At 52.3% G+C, this 22,080-nt stretch overlaps 1 protein-coding gene across 1 annotated transcript; it reads right to left on the reverse strand.

The window, feature by feature from the left end:
- Nucleotides 1–4,463: 4,463 nt before the first annotated feature.
- SH3TC2 (SH3 domain and tetratricopeptide repeats 2) lies at nt 4,464–18,704 on the reverse strand. The gene is given in 19 exon segments (XM_061372825.1): nt 4,464–5,087; nt 5,434–5,630; nt 6,274–6,424; nt 6,967–7,089; nt 7,854–8,004; nt 9,303–9,483; nt 9,589–11,292; nt 11,394–11,435; nt 11,549–11,685; nt 12,718–12,913; nt 13,695–13,768; nt 14,368–14,569; nt 14,694–14,837; nt 15,167–15,272; nt 15,713–15,840; nt 16,092–16,196; nt 17,354–17,458; nt 18,373–18,454; nt 18,457–18,704. Coding segments are annotated over 19 exon segments (4,233 nt in total). The 5' UTR covers nt 18,670–18,704; the 3' UTR covers nt 4,464–4,895.
- Between the last annotated feature and the right edge of the window lie 3,376 nt (nt 18,705–22,080).

Raw genomic sequence — 22,080 nt, forward strand, 5'->3', positions numbered from 1 at the left:
GGAACTTGTGCTGTTTCCTACACTTGTCTCCAATGCTGCAAGGAGAGCCTCTTGCTGCCAGGTTTCCTGCCTCTATTTCCCCTGTGCTGGGACAGCATGCAGGAGCTGGGGAGCTATAAGTAGCTTAGATGGGATGCTTAGTGCACCCTGGCACCATCATGCTTGCCTGTGGAGCTGGAACAAGACAGGAACACGGTCCTCTTTCCCATTAACATGCTCCCAGGAGAGCCAGTTGCCCTTCCATGTGGCCCTGTCACAGGCACACATGGTTTCTACCAGCTGTACACTTGGAAGGGATAGTGTTTTCTGTACCATGTTTACCAGTTCACTCTCTCTGCCCTCTCCAGTGCCAGGGAGATGTTTTCCCTGGCAAAACCCAGCACAGCATCCAGCACTTGGTCTCCCATATATCCTGCCAATGCCCATCAGAGAAGAAAGTGACTGAAGATCACTGCTGGTAAAACCTGGGGATATCTGGGTGCCCTGTGACCACTGAGCAGAGATGACAGCTCCAGGGTTGACCCATGCTTGATGCTTCTCCCCCCCTCAGGGACATAATAAGCTCTCAGGACAGGGACACCAGCAGTGCAGACATAGCCCCCTATCTCAGCACACACAGATGGGCTGCATTGCCCTGCTGCACACCTTACCCTAGTGCAGGGAAGGGAAACTTTGTGTAAGCACATGCAGGTACAGTCAGTGACTCTTGGCTGTTGCTCAGCCTCCCAGCATCAACCTCTGATGCGCCTTCTGGCATACATATTTATGATCTCAATTATCACTGAACAAAACCCCAGGTTGCTGTGAAAATAAATGACTTTTAATCTAAATTGCCCAGTTTACATACTTCACCCCCTCTGCTTAGCACAACAGCTGGTGTTTACCAACTTTTCATTACTATTCCAAGCAACACAGGAAGATATGGGCTGGAGAGGACCAGCCACCTCTGAGATGAGCTCAGGTTTACCTCTGCCTCAGACTCACTGCTCTTCCACATCACTGATGAGCTTCCAGCAGGAGCAGGCTGTGCCAGAGAGCAGCCCTGCCAAAGGCCAGGGTTGATGGAGATGGATAAATGATGTGACATCCATGGACACCAGCTGTAGAACCTGGACACTGAGCTCTAAAGCAGCTCTGCACAGCCACAGTGTGGTTTTAGCAGGGGTGGTGCAGCAGCATCAGCTGTGGTTGATTGCTGTAGTTAAAGGAAAGCCCATGTGTGGGACTTTGGGATGGGGGAAGTGGATGGTAAGGGAGTAAGGAAGGACTCTCCATCCAGCCCAGCCTCTGTGCAGCACAGACACAGTGAAGATTCACAGCACTGTTCAGTGAAGGGATGATGAAAGATGTCTGCTGATAAGCATTATTGTATTTCTGCAGGAAAGACTAGTCGCCATGTAAACCCAAATAAGTGCAGCTATCGCTACACTTCTGTTCATGTCTGTATTTATAGTTATCAGCACTTCCTTTTCCCTAGCGCTTGGGAGGATCACACTGGAGCTGAGACAATCCAAGAATTATTCTTGTCATTGTATTTCCACAGTACAAGAATGAGCATATGTTAAAGAAATCCAGCCCCTCTTTATTCCAGGCCTTAAATGTCCCTCCTGAAGCATTGAATAAAAATGGGATCAGAGTGCTAGCATTGGCTCTATGGTGGGCTTACATCAGGACTGGTAATATTGGTGCCTGGACAGTTGCACTGGTGAAAGATTGGAGTGAGATGGGTCAGCACCAGGTCCAGACAGTGATACCCAGATGCAGCAAAGCCAAAGCAATGAGGTTCCTACAGCACCTTTCACTCTTCAGCAGTGCTGGAAATGAAGGTGCTGCTTTGGCAGCTGTGTGAAGGCATGTGCTGCTGCACGTGGTCCACACCAGTCCTATTTCCAGCTCAGCTGGCTGAGGATGGAAGGAAGGAAAACTCCTGGGACCGGGCATGGAGCTGACAGTCACATGTGGCTCAGAAATCAGTCACAAGCCACAGCAAGATAATGATACCTGGAGTAAGAGGAGACTTGATCCTTCCTTTCCCCTGTTTCCTCCCCTGGGCTGATGTAAGTGCTGGTGAAGGAGGGCTGGACATTGGTGGCCTATCCTAGGCTAAATAGCTCATGTGTTTCTACAGTCCTGCTGCTCTTGGAGCAACATCACAGCTCTGGCCAGGCTCTGCACCCTGCAGCACCTTGATGCATATCCCTTACATGGTCCCTGTGCTCCCTCCCTGCATACATACATGGATGCTCCCTGCTGCATCTAAAAGACAGAGGGCTCCAAGCCCTAGGAATGATAGACAATATCCCTCCACCCAGGAAGGGGTGATGGATGATAACCCACAGCCTGGCTGCCTCAGGACCTGACCTCTTCTGGCACAAAGTCCCAAAGCATCTGTTTCTCTGCCCACAAAACTGCACTGGCGGCTGGAGGGAGGTTGCATCCTCACCCTCCCTTGGGCACGAGGCCCAGAAGCTGCTACACACAACTGACTGCTCTAAGTTTCACTTTATTTCCAAGTATTATTGCAGAGCTTAATTAGCCCTGTCCACCCTGACCCCTCATCCCCCTGGGGAACATCCCAGCTTTGTCACAGCATGTGGGAGCGGGCAGGCAGACAAGGGAGCGGGGAAATGGTATTTTATGGGATGTTCCCAAGGAGCAAGTCTCTTTTTTTAACTGCAGGCACCACAGATTTGTTTGCTGTGATTTAAAGAGGACACATTTGGTTAAAACTGATGGGCCAGATCTACAGTCCCTGCAAATCAGAACATAACTGTTTGGCTTCATGGGGCTTCACTGATTTAGACCAGCTGAGACACTGACCCTCTGTGTTCAAACAAAGACCGGTTTTTCTCAGTGGTGCTAGGCAGCATGGGCTCAGCTTTGGCTTTGGAAGGGGTATTTTAGCAGGGATGTTCTCTGTATGATTCATCCTCCATTGGACTTCACTTTGGCAAGAACCACAACAGCCACTGGCCACTGGAGTGGGTCTGGGGGCTCTCCCACAGACAGAGGCACAAGCACAGAGCCTGGCCAGTGGTGCAGCACCAGCCTCTACACCCACTGGTAACAAAAGCATCACTGGGATCCCTGGGCAGCAGCAGTGGTGGCCTTGAGCCTCCACTCATCACAGGTACCTAAAGGGCACTGCTGAGGACCAGACAGGCTGGGTACTGCAGTCAAGCTACCGTGGGGCTGAGCAGCATCCCTAAGTGAGGTGCTGGGGATGGCACTTCTCAGCCACCTGAACTGAGAACAGGCAGCCCTGTGGAGCGAGGCAGGAAGGTTCTGGGGACTGGTTCTCCTCGGAGCTTTCTGTGTTCCAAATGGGATGAATATTTACCCTCTGCGTGCTCAGGGCTGAAGCTCCCTAAACGCACTGCAGGAATGCCTGCTAAACAAGCAGTAAACTATTCATTGCCCCAGTGATGGATGCCTCGCAGGGATTAGAGGGGGAAAATGAAGTCAGCATTTGCAAAGAGCAGTGAGGAAATGAATGTTCTGCATGTAGCATTCCCATTCAGGGGACCACGGCAGGGAGGTGGAAGGACTGGGAGCTGGGTCTCCTTGGGAAGCCCCCACTGGGCCACAGGTTGTCAGAGCAAAGAGACGAGCTGGAAAAACGGCTCATTCTTCACTCTGCACCAGTCATGGTTGAAAACCGAAGTCAGCCTTAGTCAGGAAGCAGCACTTGCCCACACGAGGCTGCAAACGTGGGCAGTTATTGCTCTCTGGTGGTGAGATGGGCTATGGAGGAGAGCTGCTGCTGCTCCTGATGCTTTCAGAAGGCTCCTCGGTGCCTTCTGCTCCTCCTGCTTGCTCTGCGGAGGAGCTTTTGCTTCTCTCCAGCCATGTAGGTCAGGGCACTTGAAGGCAGCTTGCTTGCTGCCTGCAGGCTCCTGGCTCCTCCTGGGGCTGACAATGGCTCATGCAAAGGCTTTGCAGCTGCCTCTGCCCAACAGAAGTCTCCCTGTGTCCCATCAGCACCCCTGCCAGGGGCTGGATGTGTGCCACACAGCATCATCAGTTCCAACTGTTAACCCAGCACTAATTCCACCACTAAACCATGTCCCCAAGCATCACATCTACACATCTTTTCAATACCTCCAGGGGTGGTGGCTGCACACTTCCCTGGGCAGCCCGGTCCAGTGTTCTTTTGCCATGCAGGACCTGCAGTGTGCTCATGCTTTAGATGCTGAAAGCGCACATGGCCTGTGGGGCAGAAGAAGCCACCACAGATGCTCCAACATCACTGCTGAGCTGAATGGCAGGGCTGGAGTGAGGGTGGGCTTTGCCTGCCCCCGAGCTGCTGCCTACCTGCAGTCCACAGCCCCTTTCACTTCTCCTTTCCCTAATTCTGCCTCTCGCTGCCACAGGCTTTGGTGGTGCTTTGTACAAAAAAGGTCCAGGGCTTTACAGAGGTATGGGTCACAGACCTGTGCAGAGCAGACAGGACAGAGAACAGGTAGGAATAAATAAAGGAGTTGCTATTCAAGTTAAAACACATTTGGGTTGGGCTGAGCTGCCCCATGGGACCTGAGGTGTGTGTGGCAGCTGGCACATGGCAGCACTTTCCTGTCCCCACCCAGGCAAGGCACCCACACTCCAATTGCCATCTGTTGCTCATCCCCACTGCACTGCAGGCGCCAGCACTGCCGCCGGGTCCCCATCCTGCCCCGATGCCCAGCCTTGATGTACCTTCCTGCTCCTGGGAAATGAGGGCAGGGTTCCAAGCACTTCACCCCTTGTCTGTCAGGGACAAGAAGACCAAACCGTGCGGCTGCTTAAGATACGATGCTCTTTGGGGCTGGTTGTCCTGCCGAGCACGTGGACCCATACCAGGGGCACAGCACGATGCTGTGTGACAGCTCACAGTGGAGTCCCCAGGTTGTGGTCAGTCAGACGACGTGGCCACCTTCACTCAGCCACCTGGGCCGGAACGTTGCACAGCCCACTGTGCCCTCGGGTCCCTGCAGGGCACCGGGGATGTCACCCAGCTTGGTGCGGATGAGACCCTGCAGCCCCTGGTCTTCCAGCTCAGTCGCAGCGGCAAGGGCCAGGAGGAAGTAGGCTGCTGCATCCTGTTCATCCTAATGTAAAGGACAGGGTAGGCGTTAGGAAGTGGTTTAATTGAGGGTCACGGGGAATAAGGGAGCTGGAGTAGAGCCCAGCGGTTCCAGGCAGAACACGGTGACACCTGACTTCATTGAAATGGGGCTCCATACAGACACAGCCAAGTGCCAGAACCTCTTTCCAAATTGTTCTTCCCCCTTCAAAACCTGGCTGTGGCAGCATTGTATGCATTCATTCTAAAGCTGCAGATAGGATGGAGAGTCACAGGATGCAGCTGCCTACATGTGCAGATGTGTCACTCTTACCTCCAGCTCTCTTTCAAGACCAGAGTGCTCAACACAGCATCATGGAAAGGTTTCCTACCTTCAGTTTGTGCAGGGTCAGGTTGCCAAGGTGGCAATACACCTTGCAGTAGTAGAGGGCCTCTCCAGAGCACTGCAGCAAGGGGGGACGCAAGGCAAGGGTCTTTAGGTAGCAATCTTCTGCCATCTCATACATATGCAGGCAATAGTAGACCGTAGCCAGGCGGTGGAATGCAACCAGCTCTTGTAATTGATCTCCTGCAAAAGAGTTGCTGATACAGTCTCCCTGCAACAGCTCACCACGCATCCCATGCTGAGCAGCTTGGGGGTGCATTTGCTCAACAGCCTGAGGCATGGGGATCTTCCTAAGGAGACACTGTGTTAGTAGGTGGTTCAGAGAAAACAGAGCCATGGGCAGGGGTGCTGGTACCAACGCTGGACAGATCGCCCAAGGAGTAAATCATTCAACCAGGGTGAATGATTTCTTTGGTGCTGCAAAGGCACTATTACAAGACTGGTTCCAACTCAGACATTTATGATGGCGTTTTGCCCATTCAAACTATTTCTGTAATGGGAAGGGATGAGTTTACCAGAACAGCCAGGGCAGAGAGGAACTGTTCAGTCCTGTGCCTTCACCAGACTTCCCGTGCTCTGGTGTAGCAACAGCCCTCCGCTCAGACAGTCCCACCACCACCACAGCAAAGCACTCCCATGTGGCTGTCATGCAGCTTAAAAAGGGAATCAGCCTTAGAAAGATGTTACCAGTTAGGACAAGAACAGGTCCAGCAGCCTCCTGAGAGCAGGAGATCCCCCTTTCACATGCACAATGCTCCCACGCAGAAAGACAGCCCTGTCTGCAGGGAACATCACTCCCCATGCCCTGTGCATGTGCATCACTCACCGACCCTGATGCTCAGCCTGGCTGCCAGTGTGGCAAACTCCAGAGCCTTCTCGTAGCCCTGCAGCCTGATCTGCAGCTCTGTCAGCTTATTGAACAGCCGCAGCTCTGTCTTAGAGGCCTTTAGTTTTCTGGCCAAGGGCACAGCACCTCCCTGAGGAGAGAGGACAGTGAGTCCAGGCTGTTCTTGGAGGTATGGGTACAGCACTGCCCGCAGAGGGGTGATAGAGCAGCAGGACATGGAACAAGTGCTTGACATAGCAGGCAGATGATGGAGGGGTTGAGTGCTGCAGTTTCAGGTCCTAGCTCCTTCTTTCCCTTGAAAATAGATTTCATATCCCAGAGTGTGGTTCTCAAAACCTGAGCCTCAGATCTCTGCCCTTCCTTAGGTGCCTGATATTCTGACCCTGAGCATGTCCCCAGGAGCAACCAGCTCACACCTAACACTGCCAGGATTTATAATGTAGGGATCCTGCTCCCACCTCCCAGATGATCTCTGGGGTGAGCTAAAGCCATTGCAAAGTATGTCTGTGCTCCAGGCTTCCCCCTGCAGCAGTCTGCACACTCAGAACCATCCCAGCCCTCTCCATCCCTCCAGCCTGTCCACACAGTGCTGCAGCCAGCCCAGAGGCAAAGCTCCCCAGAGCCATCACCTTGCAGGGACACAAGGACAGAAATGCTTGGGGGGATCAGTACCCTGTAAAACTCCACTGCTCTCTCTCTGTTTCGACTGCCATTAAAAAAGGTATCACCTGCTTTTTCATAAAGATCCATGGCCAGTGAGATGTTCTCCCCTTTCAGAGCAGTCTGAATGGCTGCCTAGAAGGAAAATGAACTGGAGTAAGACTTGGAAAGAAATTTGTTTGATTAAATAAAACCAATCCATCATAAACATGAGCCCCAGTGCTCCAAACAGCATGGAGACAGGTTGGCCAGCAGGCACATATCGGTAGCTGAGTAAAAAGAGTGAGGACCCAAAGCATCTTCTATGTGTGTCCAGGCTGGTGCTTTGCTCAATACCCTAGCACAGTTCAACCTCAGCAGGCTCAACCAGCTTTCTGCTCTGCTGAATCTGGGCACTTGAAAGGATTTCCCATCTTTTAATAGAAGCTGCTCCCTGAATGAAGGAGCCCTAAGATTTAATGGACTGCTATTCCATTTTGCAGCTCAGCTGATAAAATAGACCTAGAGGTGGAAAGAAGCCAGTAGTCTTCTACTACAAGAAGTCTCCAAGCACTTCCCTAGCACCTTACCCCTTACCTATGTGTGTTTCAATGGGAGCCGGTCACCCGGCACCTCCAGGTTCCTTTGGCACTCCTACATCACTTTCTCACTCGATAATCTCACAGACTCTCACCCCAAAATCCTCTAAACCCAGTGTATGAAGGCAAGATAGGAAATCTAGCACCAGATAGCGCATGAGTGTAAGGCAACAGCTCCTCCTTCCAGCAGCAGGTTTACACTGCTCATGAGAACTTTCTCCTCCTGGTCTTCCAGCTGCAAAAGGCTCCTACTAAGGAGCTATGATGGGAATGCAGCTAGACGGGATGGGTATAGCACTGCTTCAGCCACCTCCTCTATACCTGAAAGTACATTTCCACCAGCTCATCTTCCTGCATAAGATAGTAGAGCCTTCCTGCCTGCAGCCAGGCCTCTGCTGCTTTCACAGTCTCCTCAAGGTCAATGAAGATCCTTAGACTCTGTTTGGTGCAGTCCAGGGACTGTCTCAGAGCCCTGTGATAGAAACAGGGAAAAATCCATTATAGGGAAAGCAGAGGACACCTCCAGCAACGAGCTGCAGAGCTACACCACCTCTCCGTTGGCAATCCTGCCTTCTCCTGCAGCTGCCACAGGTTACAGACAAACGGACAGCTCTGAGCAAGGTAAAACTGTGCAAGCCTCCATGCTTTAGTGCATGTGTGCATTATCATCTGGCAACCTCAGACCAGCCCAGGATCCCAGTGCTCAGCACAGCCCCAAGGAAGCTCCCAAACGCGCTGCTCCCCACCTCTGCTTGTTTAATCTGATAAAGAGGGTTTTGCCCATGTCACCTGCAAACCCTATTTGTCCCCTGCGCTAAGCCCCAAAGTCACTCCCAGGTATAAGACAGGGAGCGCTTGCACCTAAGTTTTCCATACATCATCTGGCACCCAAACCCACATCCCTACCTACTGTCTGTCCCTTGGTGCAGCCAAAGAGGAACATATGTGGCTACATGTGCAAGACCTCAGAGCCCCTTTCCAAGCCCTTGGTCACTGGAGGACAAGGGGACAAGCAGCAGGACAGGCCAGCAGGCTGTCTGCAGAAGGCAGCTGTGGCCAAGGGAGCGCTGGGCACTACCCAGGACATGTTTGTTTGCCTGGTGTCTCGCCTGCTGGCAACTGGGCTCCAGCTGTCCTTGGAGCCCAGGGAACGGGGAGCTTTGTGATCTTAAATAGCATCATTCACATGACAGGCGTCTGCTTCCTAAATACCTTCCCTCTGAACTCACTGTGACCTAGCAAGGCAAGGTTAGCATCCAAGTTAATGACAGCCCCTGCTCATTTGTCCTTCTGGAACATGGGAGCTAGCTCCACTGTTTGACACATTTGCCTTCAAAGACTGAAGGAAGTCTGTGGTCTGTCCAAGTCTCCTTCTCTCCCCTCCCACCTAATCTAATCAGTCACCTGCATGTGCCAAGCAGGAGATTGAAAGGTGAATTGATACAGGGTCTTAAATACTTCCCTGGGGAAAATATTTCAGCAGAGATAGGAAAGACAGACTCAGCAGCTGGAGGCTGAAGCCAGACTTATTCAAATAACAGATAAGGAACCTATTTTTACTGGTGAATGGTGGTTAATCACTGGAAAAAGCCTCCAAAGGAAGTGATGAATTCCCTGTTGCTGGATCCCCTCTGACCAAGGCTGGATGCCTCTCTGGAAAACTGTGTTTGGCCAGAACCCACTTCTGTCACAGCTAACAGCCACTGCTCCTGCTTTGGGTGAGCACGGACCCCGCTCTAGCAGCATCTAGCAGCCACAGACAGGACTTACTCAGGTGTGCCCAAGGCCTGATAGAGCTGGCTGAGGGTCTGCCGGACATTGCCTTCCAGCTCCCTGTCCTGCAACTGCTGTGCCAAAGATACCCAGTGCTCATGGTAGGTGATGCAGGCCTGGAGATTGGGGGACACTTTGCTGTAGAAATGGCAGAGAGACTCAGTGATGTGAAGCTGACCTGCATGGTACAGGGAAGGGAAAAGGACAGGTCAGGGGACTGCATTAGGGTGCTGCACACAGAGCTGAATGCTGCCTTGGTTCCCGCCAGCACATCTGTACTCACTCCTCACGTTATGCCACTTCAGGGCAAAAACCAACGCCAGTTCATAACAGAGTTTGCCATCCTCCATCCTCTGCCTGTTCACCATGGCCTGTGCTAGCCACAGCAGCACCCGCACCAACTCCATCTCCAGGTCTTCGCTGCCCTGGAGCTCAGCGTAGAGCTGAGCCGACTGGAGCAGGTAGAGCTCAGAGAGCTGGTTTGCCCCATGTGAAAGGCTCAGCTGCCCCAGGTTAGCCAGGGCGATAGCCTGGTTCCTCTTGTTCCCAGTCTCCTTGGCTTTGTGCAGGGCCCGGAGGTAGTTCTCTGCAGCCTTTTGTACCTGCCCTTCTCCTTTGAGGGCAATGGCCAGGAGATTGTGCACCGCTCCACCCTGAGTCACGCTGTCTGTCCCATGCAGAGAGCGCAAGAGCTGCCGCATGATGTCTGCGGCGGGTCCCGGCTGGCTGTGCAGGAGATACATCCACCCCAATGACAGCGAAGACTCAAAAGCCTCCTCCTCTCCCATCAGTCTACTGATGGTTACAGCCATGGCTGCATAGCAAACCGCCCCATCCAACACACCATGCTGGAGATACATCCTGGACAAGATGGTACACAGCGTCCTCTGGATGGGCACCACTCTGCTCTCACCACAGAAATGAAGTGCTTGCTTGAGATAGAAACAAGCCAGTGCTGGGATGCTGCTCCTCTCCAGTTGGCTTCCCAGGAGTTTGGAAGTATTTTGGAGGATAAAGCCAGCTCTCCAAGTGGGTGTTGGTGTCCCTTTGATGCCAGTGGGAACAAACAGCCTGGCAGAGGCCAGTGCGATATTTGGCAAATACTTCTTGTCATACAGGTAGCTCAAGATGGGGGTGGCATCCAGTGGCATAGAACTAGTGTCTGGGCTGACTGAAGTGATGGCGAGACACTGAAGATGCTCGGTAAAGGGCAGCACTTCATCATTTTTGCCCAGTTGTAGGAAGAGCTTGACAATAAGGAAGCAGACCCTTGCCTCCAAGGGAGCATTACCCACAGCAATGGCTTCCCTCAGGACATACATCATAACCTCCAGCTCGTTCTCAGAGCTGAAAGAGCGGCCAGGCAGGCAGACAAGCAAGGCCACCATTTTTCCCAGCAGGAAGGAGAACTTGTGCTTCATGTTCTGCTTCAAGTAGATGGAGGCAAGGTTCACATGCAATGCAGCCAATAGGGGCAGGTCCCCAAAACCCCTCTCCAGGATGCTCATGGCTTCTTCAAAGTAGACTCGAGCCTGGGAGAACTTGACCTTTCTGATGCAAAGCTTACCCAAGAGGAAACAGAGCCTGACATGAGCCCAAACTGAATGAGTTCTCTTGGCCCAGTTCCTGGATGCCTCAAGGTACAAGATCAGTTCATCCTCGTCAGAGAAACCATAAAATGTGGAGTTGAGAAAGGAAAAACTGAGATCATAGAGGCTTTGAAAACTGGGCACGTAACTGTCTTGGTTAAGGAAGGTCAATATGGGGTCAAAGACATCAGCATCTTCCATGTGTCCAGCATTCAAGTCAATGAAGAACTTGGGATCATCAAAGTCATCCAGCTTCTCCAGGAGAACATCTTCCAGTGTATGAGGGGCTGATTCACTCCCTGGGCTAGACAGCTCAGAGGTGCTATTGGTAGCCAACTCATTTATTTCCTCCCAGGACTGGAGCAACTGGATATCTTTACAGCCACGGAGAACAGCCTCTGGAAGGGACAGGCCATCATAGTGAGATGTTTCCCCATGTCAAAATTCACTCTCAGAAGTCATCGTAAAGCATCCCATTATGTCCCTTCCACGTACTCACCTGACGGCACTTTCGGGAGCATGGCTGTAGGTTCAAAACCATCTACACAAAGAGACAAACAGGAAACAAAAAGCAAGGAGCTCTCTAGGCACTGCCCAGCACTGCTCCCCATGGGCAGCCATACGGCTGGATATGTAAGGAGAGGGGAGACTCACCCAGCCGGTACACAGAGGTGATGTCCGTGCGTGCCAGGTCACTGAGGAGGGTGGTGAAGTGCTGCTCACCACCATTGCAGGGGATGCGCAGGAGCAGGGACTTTTCTTCTTCGCTCAGAAACTCCAAGCCTTTTCCCCTAGGTTGAGGCAGACATCAGGAGAAAACAGTCAGAGCCTGCCCATCTCCTGACACTACAGCTGCCCTGTAGGCTGGGCTGGGCTTTCCCACTCCTCTTCCTCCCACCAGAAAAGCTCTGCTGCAGATGAATAGAGTCTGGACACTTTCCTCATCAAGGCTCTCAGATTCATGCTCTCATGGAGGAACCTATGGGTATTAGAGGGAGTAACCTATTGGTCTTTTTACTCTCCAGAAGCCCTTTCTAGATCGAAGCATCATCTGAGCTCTCTGTTCTCTGTAGTATGAGAGAAAAGCGCCAAAGACTTACTCTGAGTGAGCATGACCGAGGAAACCCAGCAGACCTGGCAACAGGTTAGGACCTCTTCCTCCCACATACACTCTTGGAGAAGAAGCCTTTTTGGATGGGTACTGAACCTGACCTATGTCTTTAAGCCACCAACAAAGACAAGTCCCCAGGTCATCAGCATGGGATTGTGTCACCCTCCCTTCCTGGACAATTTCTGTCTGTGTCCTTGGGAGGGTGTTCAACTGTGCTCAGTGAGGACCTGTGCCAGTGGTTGTTTGCCTCCACCTCCCACAGAAAGCAAAGAGGCAGGAGGAAGCAAAGCAGGACTTGGTTTCTTGTCAATGATCGCTCTCCCCACCCTTGACACGCTCAGAGCTCCTCAGACAAAGCCACGAAGTCAAGAACATTTCTAGGTGGAACTGTGAATCCAGTTTGCCTGGTGCACAGATGTGCTGAGCTTCCTTAGCACAAAGCCATGCTTAGCCCAGGGCCAGATCTGTTCCTCTCCAAGAATCACCTGAGACAAGTGAAATACAATTGCTTTGTCTGAGCAGAGCCTCCAGCAGCCTGTTGGCAGCAGAGCCTTGTGAAGGCTTCTGGACAGACCTCAAATGAATCCTCTATGAAGGTCTTGCAAAGCAAATCACCTCCCTGGACTCTCACGTAGCCTTGAGTTGGGACTTGGAGTCTTCCCTTCATTTTCTCCTGAGTTTAATGTAATTGACATGGTAGCAGTAAACTTACAGAGGTTCGCAAGCCTTGAGACTAATGTATTGAGTTGGGACAAATCCAATGCTCCCACTGCTGAGGGATTTGCCCACAAACCACGGGAGTCCTGGAATGAAGAAGCCAATGACTTCTATGCTGTCTCCTTTGGAGAAACTCAGTTCATCCCATGCTGCTCCTCTGTGGTCCTTTGTGGCTGTGCACCTGCCTTTGACTGGGAAACCAAGGCAAAAAAGATCATTTCAGTGTAAAGCCATTGTTAAAACCTCCTCACTGGAGAAGACTTGGGCAAGGAGACACTGTGATTTCAGCTTGAGAAGGCTACCTCCCTGTCCCCTAAGATTTATTGCGCTCTGAGTCACATCTCTTCTTGAGCAGAGGATTATAATGAAATACACAAAAGACACGGACAAAAGCCTCACAGCCAAATACTGAAACCTCTGAGAGCTGCACTATAGAAGGTGTCTGGAAACATGAAGCTTCATAGAAGCTGAACTGTCTCAACTCTCTGCCAGGAATGAAATCTTTGACAGTACAAATGTCCATCACACTACATGCCAAATTCACACCTGCAGTGACTTCTCAAGTCCAACATGCACTGAACAACGCCCATGTGTGGGCAGGAACGGCCTGGAGAATGATGGGCACAGATTTCATATGCACACTGGTGGGAGACTAATTATATAAAACTTCAGTTCTGAAAGAATTAAAGGAGTGGTAAAATTGCAGTGGAACAGAAAACCCAGTGGCAGGAGGATACCACCAGCAGCCCTCTGTACTCTATTTTGCTCAGAGCTTCCTTCTAAGTACATGCAATTTGCAAGCTCTGGTCTCCATTCAAGAGAGGCCAAAGATGCTGTTTTCCCTTAAAGCACCTTGCAATGGAGTGTCATCAGATCAGGGGATGGGTCTTTTGCATTTGTGGCCAAACCCAGGTTTGCAAGAGCTGTACCCTTCCCTGGGAAGGGCAGCTGCATTACACGGGTGTCACTCACCAATTGGCTCAGTGCTTGTCCCACTGATCTCCTGGGAGATTCCAAAACTCACAGCATAGTTCCTCAGGAACCACCTACAAAGCAAAAGGGAACCACACTTGTCCTCTCCTAGCAGCCCTGCCCTCAGGCCAGCACCAGGGATGGTCTCATGCAAGTAGGACAGAAGTTCTGTCCCCTGGGAGTGCCCGAGCTGCTATGGATCATGGCCAGTCTAGTAATTCCTTGCAATGGTGTTACTGGTCATGGGAGGCAGTTTGCATCTCACAACTGCAGCCTTACACCCCATTGTAAGATCAGGACAAGAGGAGCTGGGGGTGTCTTTGAGGCTCATCCATGTGTCCAACATGAAGCCACACTTTGACTGGCTAAGTCTTGCGTTATGTTTTTTTCTCCAGGTTATTCACATGTAAATCTAAATAATCTCATGTATGACTTCAATCGATATCATACAAGAATAATATCTGAAGTATGTCCTTGCACTGTCCCTTTAACAGGACCTGAACTGGTTCCACTGGTTGTCTTTATGTATAATGTATATCCTCACAGAACTGTGCAGCTCTTGACCACTGCTGGAAGCAAAAACAACTTCTCATTCCAGGCTTGGTGCCAGCTCATGCATCAGGATCAGGGAAGAATCTTGGCTTGAGCTCTGTTAATTGTGCAGTCTACTTACTGGTAAAATGGGTGAGGTATTGGCTCTAGAGCTGTCACAGGCACCAGGCCTCGCTGACCCGTCAGTAAGGATGTCCCTTCCCACTTGGACTCCTCTCCAACACTCTTCACATGGATCAGCTCGTTCTTGCAGAGCTGCAGGGCTTCCTCTCCCTCCTGCTCCGGCTGCCGGGCACCAGGAACTGCTCTGGAAAAAAAGTTACCTGCAGATAGACAGAGTCGGGCCAGGTCAATGGCATGAGTACAAGACATAGCCCAGCACAGGGCTACAACACAGCCCAGAGGAGATGCTTTAGAGGAAGTCTCTACATATGCAGTCCCTCTCACCTTCCTGCAGTAGCAGACCCATATATATGGTGGCCAAGCGATCTTCATCCACAGTAACTCTGATCTCTGTGTCCTCCATCAGAGCACAGTTCAGCCAGTACTCCTGGTCAAAGAGAAGCTGTTCCAGGCAGCTGCCCACATACCCTATGAAACCAAGAGGGAAAGTAGTGTTAGCATTCTCTATGGGGCAGGATGAAGTGCTCTTTGGATGTCTCTCAGCCTGCCAGCTGCAACCATGCTGTGAGGCCAAAATGCCATAGAGGGATTCCCCAAAAGGCATCCTCCTGGGTCTTGTTCACTGATGCAGACAGTGGCTTCATCAATCTGTAGATGGACACCAAGGCTTCCTAATTAATATTCTTCATCTGTCCACCCTGTTACATTACTGGGGTTTTTTTTATGACAAAGAATATCTTCTCTAAAACTCCTTCTCACACTGTCTGTTTAGATCTCCCACACCTTGGAAGCATTACCTAAAGTCAGATACGTGGAAAACTTCCAGACTTCTTCTAGGGTTTTGAAGGTGAGGATGAACCGATCCTCCTGTGCTTCCATGCAGACCAGCCTGGCTGACAGCTCCTGAACATGGAAGACAAATGAAGATTAAGGGACAGTCCTGGGACTCTGTCAGGGGGTCTTCTTTCTCAGTGTGGGAATAATAATACTCCCTGGAATGAGACTAGGCACTCATTTATTAGCATAGTTGAGACCGAAGCTATGTGATTTAGTTGCCTGGGGTTAAGGGGATGGTGCTGCAGTCAACAGCTCCAGGCAGCTCAGAGCCTCCAGCATGAGGCTCCTGACATGAGGCTCAGCTTTGCATCTGCCTCTCACCTGTTATGAGTGAATTTCCCCCATCATTCCACTTCCTTACAGAGTCCCCATGTGCAGAACATACCCTGCAGTAGCCTTGGAGGAACTTCTCTCTCTCGGCTGGGTTTGGTATCCCATCATCACGCATCCCATCACACCAGGACCCTCCCAATACACGCTCTGCCCTGCCGGGCTGGGATGCTTGCCTTAAACAGGGCACAGACATCTCTGTCGTCACTCTCTAGGGCCCACAGCTTCTTTCTGGCTGCTTCCTGGAGCTGGGAATTGAGGCACCGGGAGGAGCGGCTCTCAACGGAGAAGAAGAGTGAAATCTCTTGAAAAGGAAACGTGCAGGGATAAGGGGGAGAAGGAGCTCCATGCACACAGAGCTGCCTCCCTGCAGCCAGCACCACCAGTGCCTCCAGCCTAGCTGTGATGCTCAAACAACACAAACCCAACCCCTCATCCCTCTTCAGCAGCAAAGCTGAGGAATGCAAGGGATGACAGGGGATCGATTGTCTGCAGTGCCAGGCCTTCCTGCATTCAACAACAGAAATATGGGTGATGCCAAAGGCAGCATCTTACCTTGTGGAAAGCCCTCCCTGACAGCCAGCAGCACCAAGGGGGTGTCTGGAGAACCTTCTGCTGCCTCAGTAGTGGGGTTGCTTGGTTCTGATGCCTCAGCCTTACCTAGCAAGGGGGGCACACACAGAAGAGCTGCTGTCAGATTTTGTGGCAGAGGTCTAGGATATTCTGCTGTCGTGGTTGAAGCCCAGCCAGTAACTCTGAACCCAGGACATCTGTCTAACCACACCACCTGAAAGCAAAGCCCGTGGGTTGCAATGCAGATCTGGCTGGTGGTTGTCTGAGTCTCACATCACCCGAAACTCACGCTCAAGGTTGGAGTCAAGATCCATGGGACTGATGTCTCCTAACTACATGATACACTTGAGACTGACTTATTTCCAGTGCTGGAGTAGTTTGAAGTGAGGGGACCTTCCTTACTTGCTCTTGGGACAGACCCTCACTGAGCAGATCTGGTAGAAGGGGGTCACCCCTGATACAGAGTATTTTGGAGGAGGCCTCAGAGTGAGAGAACTTCTCCAGTGCAGGAGTTTGCTCATCAGTTTGACAGTCAAAATGAGATTTTGCTCCCTGCCTCCTCTGGTCAATGTCTGAAACCCAAGCTGCATTCTCTGTGCTTCACACACTGTCAGCTATTGCCATAAAGGATTCAGGAACTGAAACTTCAGTTGGTAATTGTTCTAATGAAGGCTGAGGCACATAAAAATCCAACTTGCTCTTCCACAGCTGCATTGGCTGTGGAGGGGTAACAAGATTAAAAACCAATTTCTGTCAGTAATCAGATTGAACTTGTAAGATAAACACGTACCTGGAGAGCTGGAGCTGGAACATGCAGCTGCTTTCAGAAGTCACTTCTGTGACCATAACTATACCGTTGTTTTTAATGAGTCAGCTTTGCAAATCAGTCAAATAAACTGTTATTTGCACACAGAATTATAATCCTTGTTTATAGTTAGCAGTAGAAAAGAATGGCCCAAGGCTGGACCTGTAATGAATGAGCTTTTCTTTGAAAGAAAAGGCTCTACATTTCTCAACAGCTGATCTGAACACACTTAACAAAGGACTTCATCCGGCAGCTCACATCCCTTCTACACGTAGGGGAAACGGAGATGTGGAAGCGAAATGAGCCGGAGGCAGAGCTAAATGTGAGCTGGCTCCTAGCACTGGGCTGGATGGGACTGCTCCATCCCTCCCTCACCTCCCTGCATCCCGGCAGACCCTGGTGGGCAGGAGCTGGGTCCCCCTTCCCCAAGGACGGGTACCTGATGCCATGGTCTTGTCCCGCCACCATTTTCCCTGGTGCTGCAGGCGGTCCCAGCGGGGCAGGAGCACGGGTGAGCGGGGGCAGCAGGAGTCACACTCTTCCCCTGGGAAAGACAGGAGGTGGGGAGAAGCATTCGGATCCCTGTCAGGATGCTCCCTGCCAGAGAGGTCTTCACAGGATGTGCCAAAGGAGGAGACAGGACGGACACTGCTGCCTGTGGCATGACAAAGCATGCTGGTGGGTCTCCACAGAGCCAGGCAGGGACCAGGGCTCGCTTGAGTGAGAGGAGGAATGTGTTTTCTCCTGCAGCATGCACCAATTTGGTGTTTATTTCTGTTTGGGCCAGGCTCAGAAAGGGAACTGGGAGCTGTTTCAAGAGACCAATTGCAGCCGCTGGCGAGAAGTTGTCCCCAGTTGTGCCAGTGACTCATTTACCTCCTTGGTACTGAAATGTTTTGTAACGGGGGGCAGGAAGCAGCCCCAGTCCGGAGCCAGGGGCAGGTCCCAGCACTCAGAGCTGTGGTGCTTGTGGCACCCACTGGCACCGGCTCTGCTGGGGACGCATGGCTACAGCCGCTGGCCCTGAGCCACCTCTCTCCTGCAGCCCATTAGCACAGCCCCGTTAGATCATTTTGGCTTTTCAGCATGGGAATCGCTCCTCGGGGGCTGGCAGCACCCCATGGGCTCTGCAAGCCTTGCGGTGTTGGGGTGCTCCTGGGCAGCAGTGGCAGCAGGACACGGGTGGCAAGGGGGCTTCTAAAAAGCCAACACCATGGGAATAAACCACCTCCTCCCTTAGTCATCCTCTCCCCTCCGTGGCCAAAGTGCCCTGCTTCATTCCCCACACACCCCAATCTAGTGGCACAAGTGCCCAGCAAGAGGAGGGGACACCAGTGGCCATCTCGGGAAAGGCAGGCAAACAGCCAGTGCTCAGCTCCCCAGTGGCCCCATCAGTGGTTTGAGCTTTGCAGGCACAGGTCTCGCAGTCCTGCCATGGCATCCCCAGGGACAGCTTACCTGTGCATCCCAGGGACAGGTCCTGGTGCCAGGGGATCTCAAGGCAGCAGCCCATATGTCCAGCAACACGCGAGCCCCGAGCTGGGGGCTGGCGGAGCACTGGCAGGGGGGAGTGCACTGCTCGGCACCGTGGCTCAGCCCCGGCCACAGACACAATGCACAATGTGCCTTTTGAGCAGCACCGTCTGCCTGCGAGGCGGGGGCGATGGGCACAGAGCATAGAATGGCTTGGGTTAGAATCACAGCATCATAGCATCGTTTAGGTTGGAAAAGCCCCTTAAGACCGAGTCCAGCCATTAACCCAGCACTGCCAATGTCCTAACTGCTAAACCATGACCATGTCCCTCAGTGCCACATGCACTCATCTTTTAAATGCCTCAGGGATGGTGGCTCCACCATTTCCACTTAAAGGCTTTGTTCCAAGCCCCCTGCCATGGACAGGGACACTTTCCATCAGACCAGGTTGCTCCAAGCCCCTGTGTCCAACCTGGCCTTGAGCACTGCCAGGGATGGGGCAGCCACAGCTTCTCTGGGCACCCTGTGCCAGGGCCTCGGCACCCTCACAGGGAAGAATTTCCTCCTTAAATCTAATCTAAATCTCCCCTCTTTCAGTTTAAAACTGTTTCCGCTTGTCCTGTCACTACAGGCCCTAGTAAAAAGCCTCTCTCCACCCTTCTTATAAGTCCCCTTTAGGTATTGAAAGATTGCTGTAAGGTGTCCTTGGATAATTCTTTTCTCAGCTTTTCTTCCTAGGAGAGGGGTTCCAGCCCTCCAGTCATTTTCATGGCCCTCATCTGGATCCCCTCTGACAGGTCCATGCCTTTCTTGTGCTGGGGGCCGCAGAGCCGGATGCTGTACTCTGGGAGGGGGTCTCATCCCACTGCCTGGTGTTGCTACCCTGTGCTGGCCCCGCCATTGCCATTACCCTGGGCTCCTGTGAGCGTGTCACCCAGCCCACGTGGCACATTCCTGTCATTCCTCCTGCCAGCCAAGGCATGGGGAGCCCTATGGTCTGCCCAAGCTTCCTGCTGGGCTCTCCAGAGAGTGTCAGCACTGATCCCCACCTCCTAAGGCAGCCCTGTTCCTGACCGCACTGCAAGCACACACCTCACCTGCAGAGCTGCCCCGCTGGGGCTCCTCCAGCATCCTCCATCCAGGGCTGGCCGTTTCTGGACCACCTTCCTCCCGGCTGAGCTGCTGCTCTCCCTGTTTCACAGTGAGGGTGGCTGGCAGCACTGCCTGCTCCACACCAACCTCAGCAGAGCAGGGCTATGGGCAGGCAAGCCACAGGTGAGTTCTCTGCAAGCACAGACACTGTGGGCTCCTGCAGGGCTCATCTCATCTCTGGGATCAGAACTGTCTGAACCCCAGGTGTGAACACCAGGAGGGACTGATCTGGTTGCTGTTTGGAATCCTTTGGGCTGCACAGGATGAACTCTCATTCCCTCTTTGCTCACATGCTCTGACCTTCCCCAGCATCCAGGAGCGGGACTCAGGATTGGCTGTGTGCTCTCACTGTGCTATGGGTGGCCGGTGTCTGCAGAGGATCCTTGGGCAGAGCAACACAGCCCCTGCAAAATAAAAACCAAGAGGTCTAGGGACAGAAGTCACAGATAGGGAGGTCTTCAGCAACCAGCAACTAGCCAATGCCGGTGCCACCACAGCAGTGACTTGTTTGCTGTGGAGTGCTCCAGGAGCATTGCTGGCTCTTCTCAGCCATGCATAGAATCATAGAATCATAGAATAGTTAGGGTTGGAAAGGACCTTAAGATCATCAAGTTCCAACCCCCCTGCCATGGGCAGGGTCACCTCGCTCTAAACCATATCACCCAAGGCTCTGTCCAACCTGGCCTTGAGCACTGCCAGGGATGGAGCATTCACAACCTCCCTGGAGAATCTATTCCAGTGCCTCACCACCCTAACAGGAAAGAATTTGCTCCTTATATCCATGCATCCCAGGGCATGACAAGGCCCTGAGCTTCTCCAGAGTAGTGAGTAATTACCCCAGTGAGTAGTTTTTCACCAGACAGATTCCTGTGCCATGACGGGGGCTGCCTGGCACCACTGCAACACCCCTAAAGCAAAGCACAAGGAGTAGCTAGCTGTGGGACAGGCTGTGGCAGGATGGAGCCTGTGCTCATGGAGCTGACTGGTAAGCCTCTAACAAAAGCCTGCCTGCCCATAAGCAGCCTGAAAGCATGGGGGTTTCTCATCATCACCAGGAGAAACCAGATGTCAAAATGCTGGGGTTGGCTGGAGAAGGGACCATCCTCTCATCCTGCTCCCTGCAGCTCACCTGACTCCTGAGCCCCAGACATCAGGGTACAAAGCACTGTGGCTCTGTCCTGGTGTGCTAAAGTCAAGTTGATGTGTCCTGTGCAAAGCTGTGCCTCCGCAGGGAGCCGCAGGAAGGTGAGTGCTGGGACAGGCCGGCACTGTCCTCCCTCTGGCAAGGACCCTGTCTGTTCCTGTTGCACGTTGGCCCTGGAACGCTCCGAATTTAGAAAACACCTGCAGTCGACCTAGGGATGCTCTGAAGGTGCAGGAAGAGGAGGGCTCTGTGATGGAATCTGGCACATCTTTACATGAAAGATGTTGCTGGTTTGGACCGATGTTGTCGGTGGGGTTGGTGTTTTCAGACAAAGCTTTTTGCTTCAGAATGCTGTTGGTTTTAGCAATAGCTCATCAATTAGCATCAAATTCTTCTACCCAGTGGACAATATTATTTCTTTTAGATCAAGTGAATGTTATGTTTCATTTCCTAAACAAGGATGGCTTCCTTTGTGGTTTTGAAATCTTTTTGCTTTTAAGTTTACCTACGTAACCCAGCAACCAAACCACCCCCTACAGGTAAAGGTATCAGGGTTCTCTTTGACCTGAAATGGAATTTTCCTTTTGGCCAGCAACTCAAAAACTTCCTGTTCCACTCCCTACCCCTCTGCTTACCCCCCCTGGATCTCCTCTGCTGAAGCCCTCATCCTGGCTTCCCTGGGAAAGCCTGGTCCTAGTAAGTAAAGAAGTAATTTCCCAAGGGTCTCTGCCTGTGCCGACTCTCCAGGGTCTTTGCTCCCGTTGTGAACCTGATGCAGCCATACCAGCCCCTTCTGCAGGCAGAGCACCAGAGCCTCACGCTTCCCTCCCCAGGGCACAAAACAGGTGGCAGGGTGACTGTCAGGGCACCCTTGTCTGTGCAACGGAGCTGCTGTAGGCATCACTGGTCTCCAGGGCTGTCACACAGCAGCACCTTTCCTGGCCCCAAATCCACTTTGCTAAATTCAGTGTGTCTGCTGTGATTTCTCCTGCCCTTCTCCTGTCAGTTCCTGGGTACGAAGGACCCAAACCAAACCTATCCTTCCCCAGTGTGCCCATCACCATCTGAGCCTCAAATTCAGCTGGGATCAAACCCACAGACTTTCTCCCCCAACCAGTATTCAAGCAGCCGTGTCCCTGCTCTGCACTGCTCCAGCCACCTCCAGCCCCTGCTCCCCGGCTGTGTCTGCTCAGCTGGGGACGAAGGGCACAGGCATGCGACCAGCACCCAGCCAGAGACACCCAGCACAGCGGCTGCAAGGGCAGAGCGGTGCGGGGCTGTACTGACCTGCTCCTCCGCTCTGCTCCCCAGCACCGCTTTCCTCCAGAGCACTCTTGGCCACGAAGCTCCAATCTCTGAGCACTGGGTCCCCGGGGGACCGCTGCCGGTGCCGGGAC

Source organism: Neopsephotus bourkii, unplaced genomic scaffold (assembly GCF_033783945.1).
Source record: "Neopsephotus bourkii isolate Nb327-2 ecotype Australia unplaced genomic scaffold, CSIRO-AGI_Nbou_v1 NB_1622, whole genome shotgun sequence".
Classification (NCBI taxonomy): Eukaryota; Metazoa; Chordata; class Aves; order Psittaciformes; family Psittacidae; genus Neopsephotus; species Neopsephotus bourkii.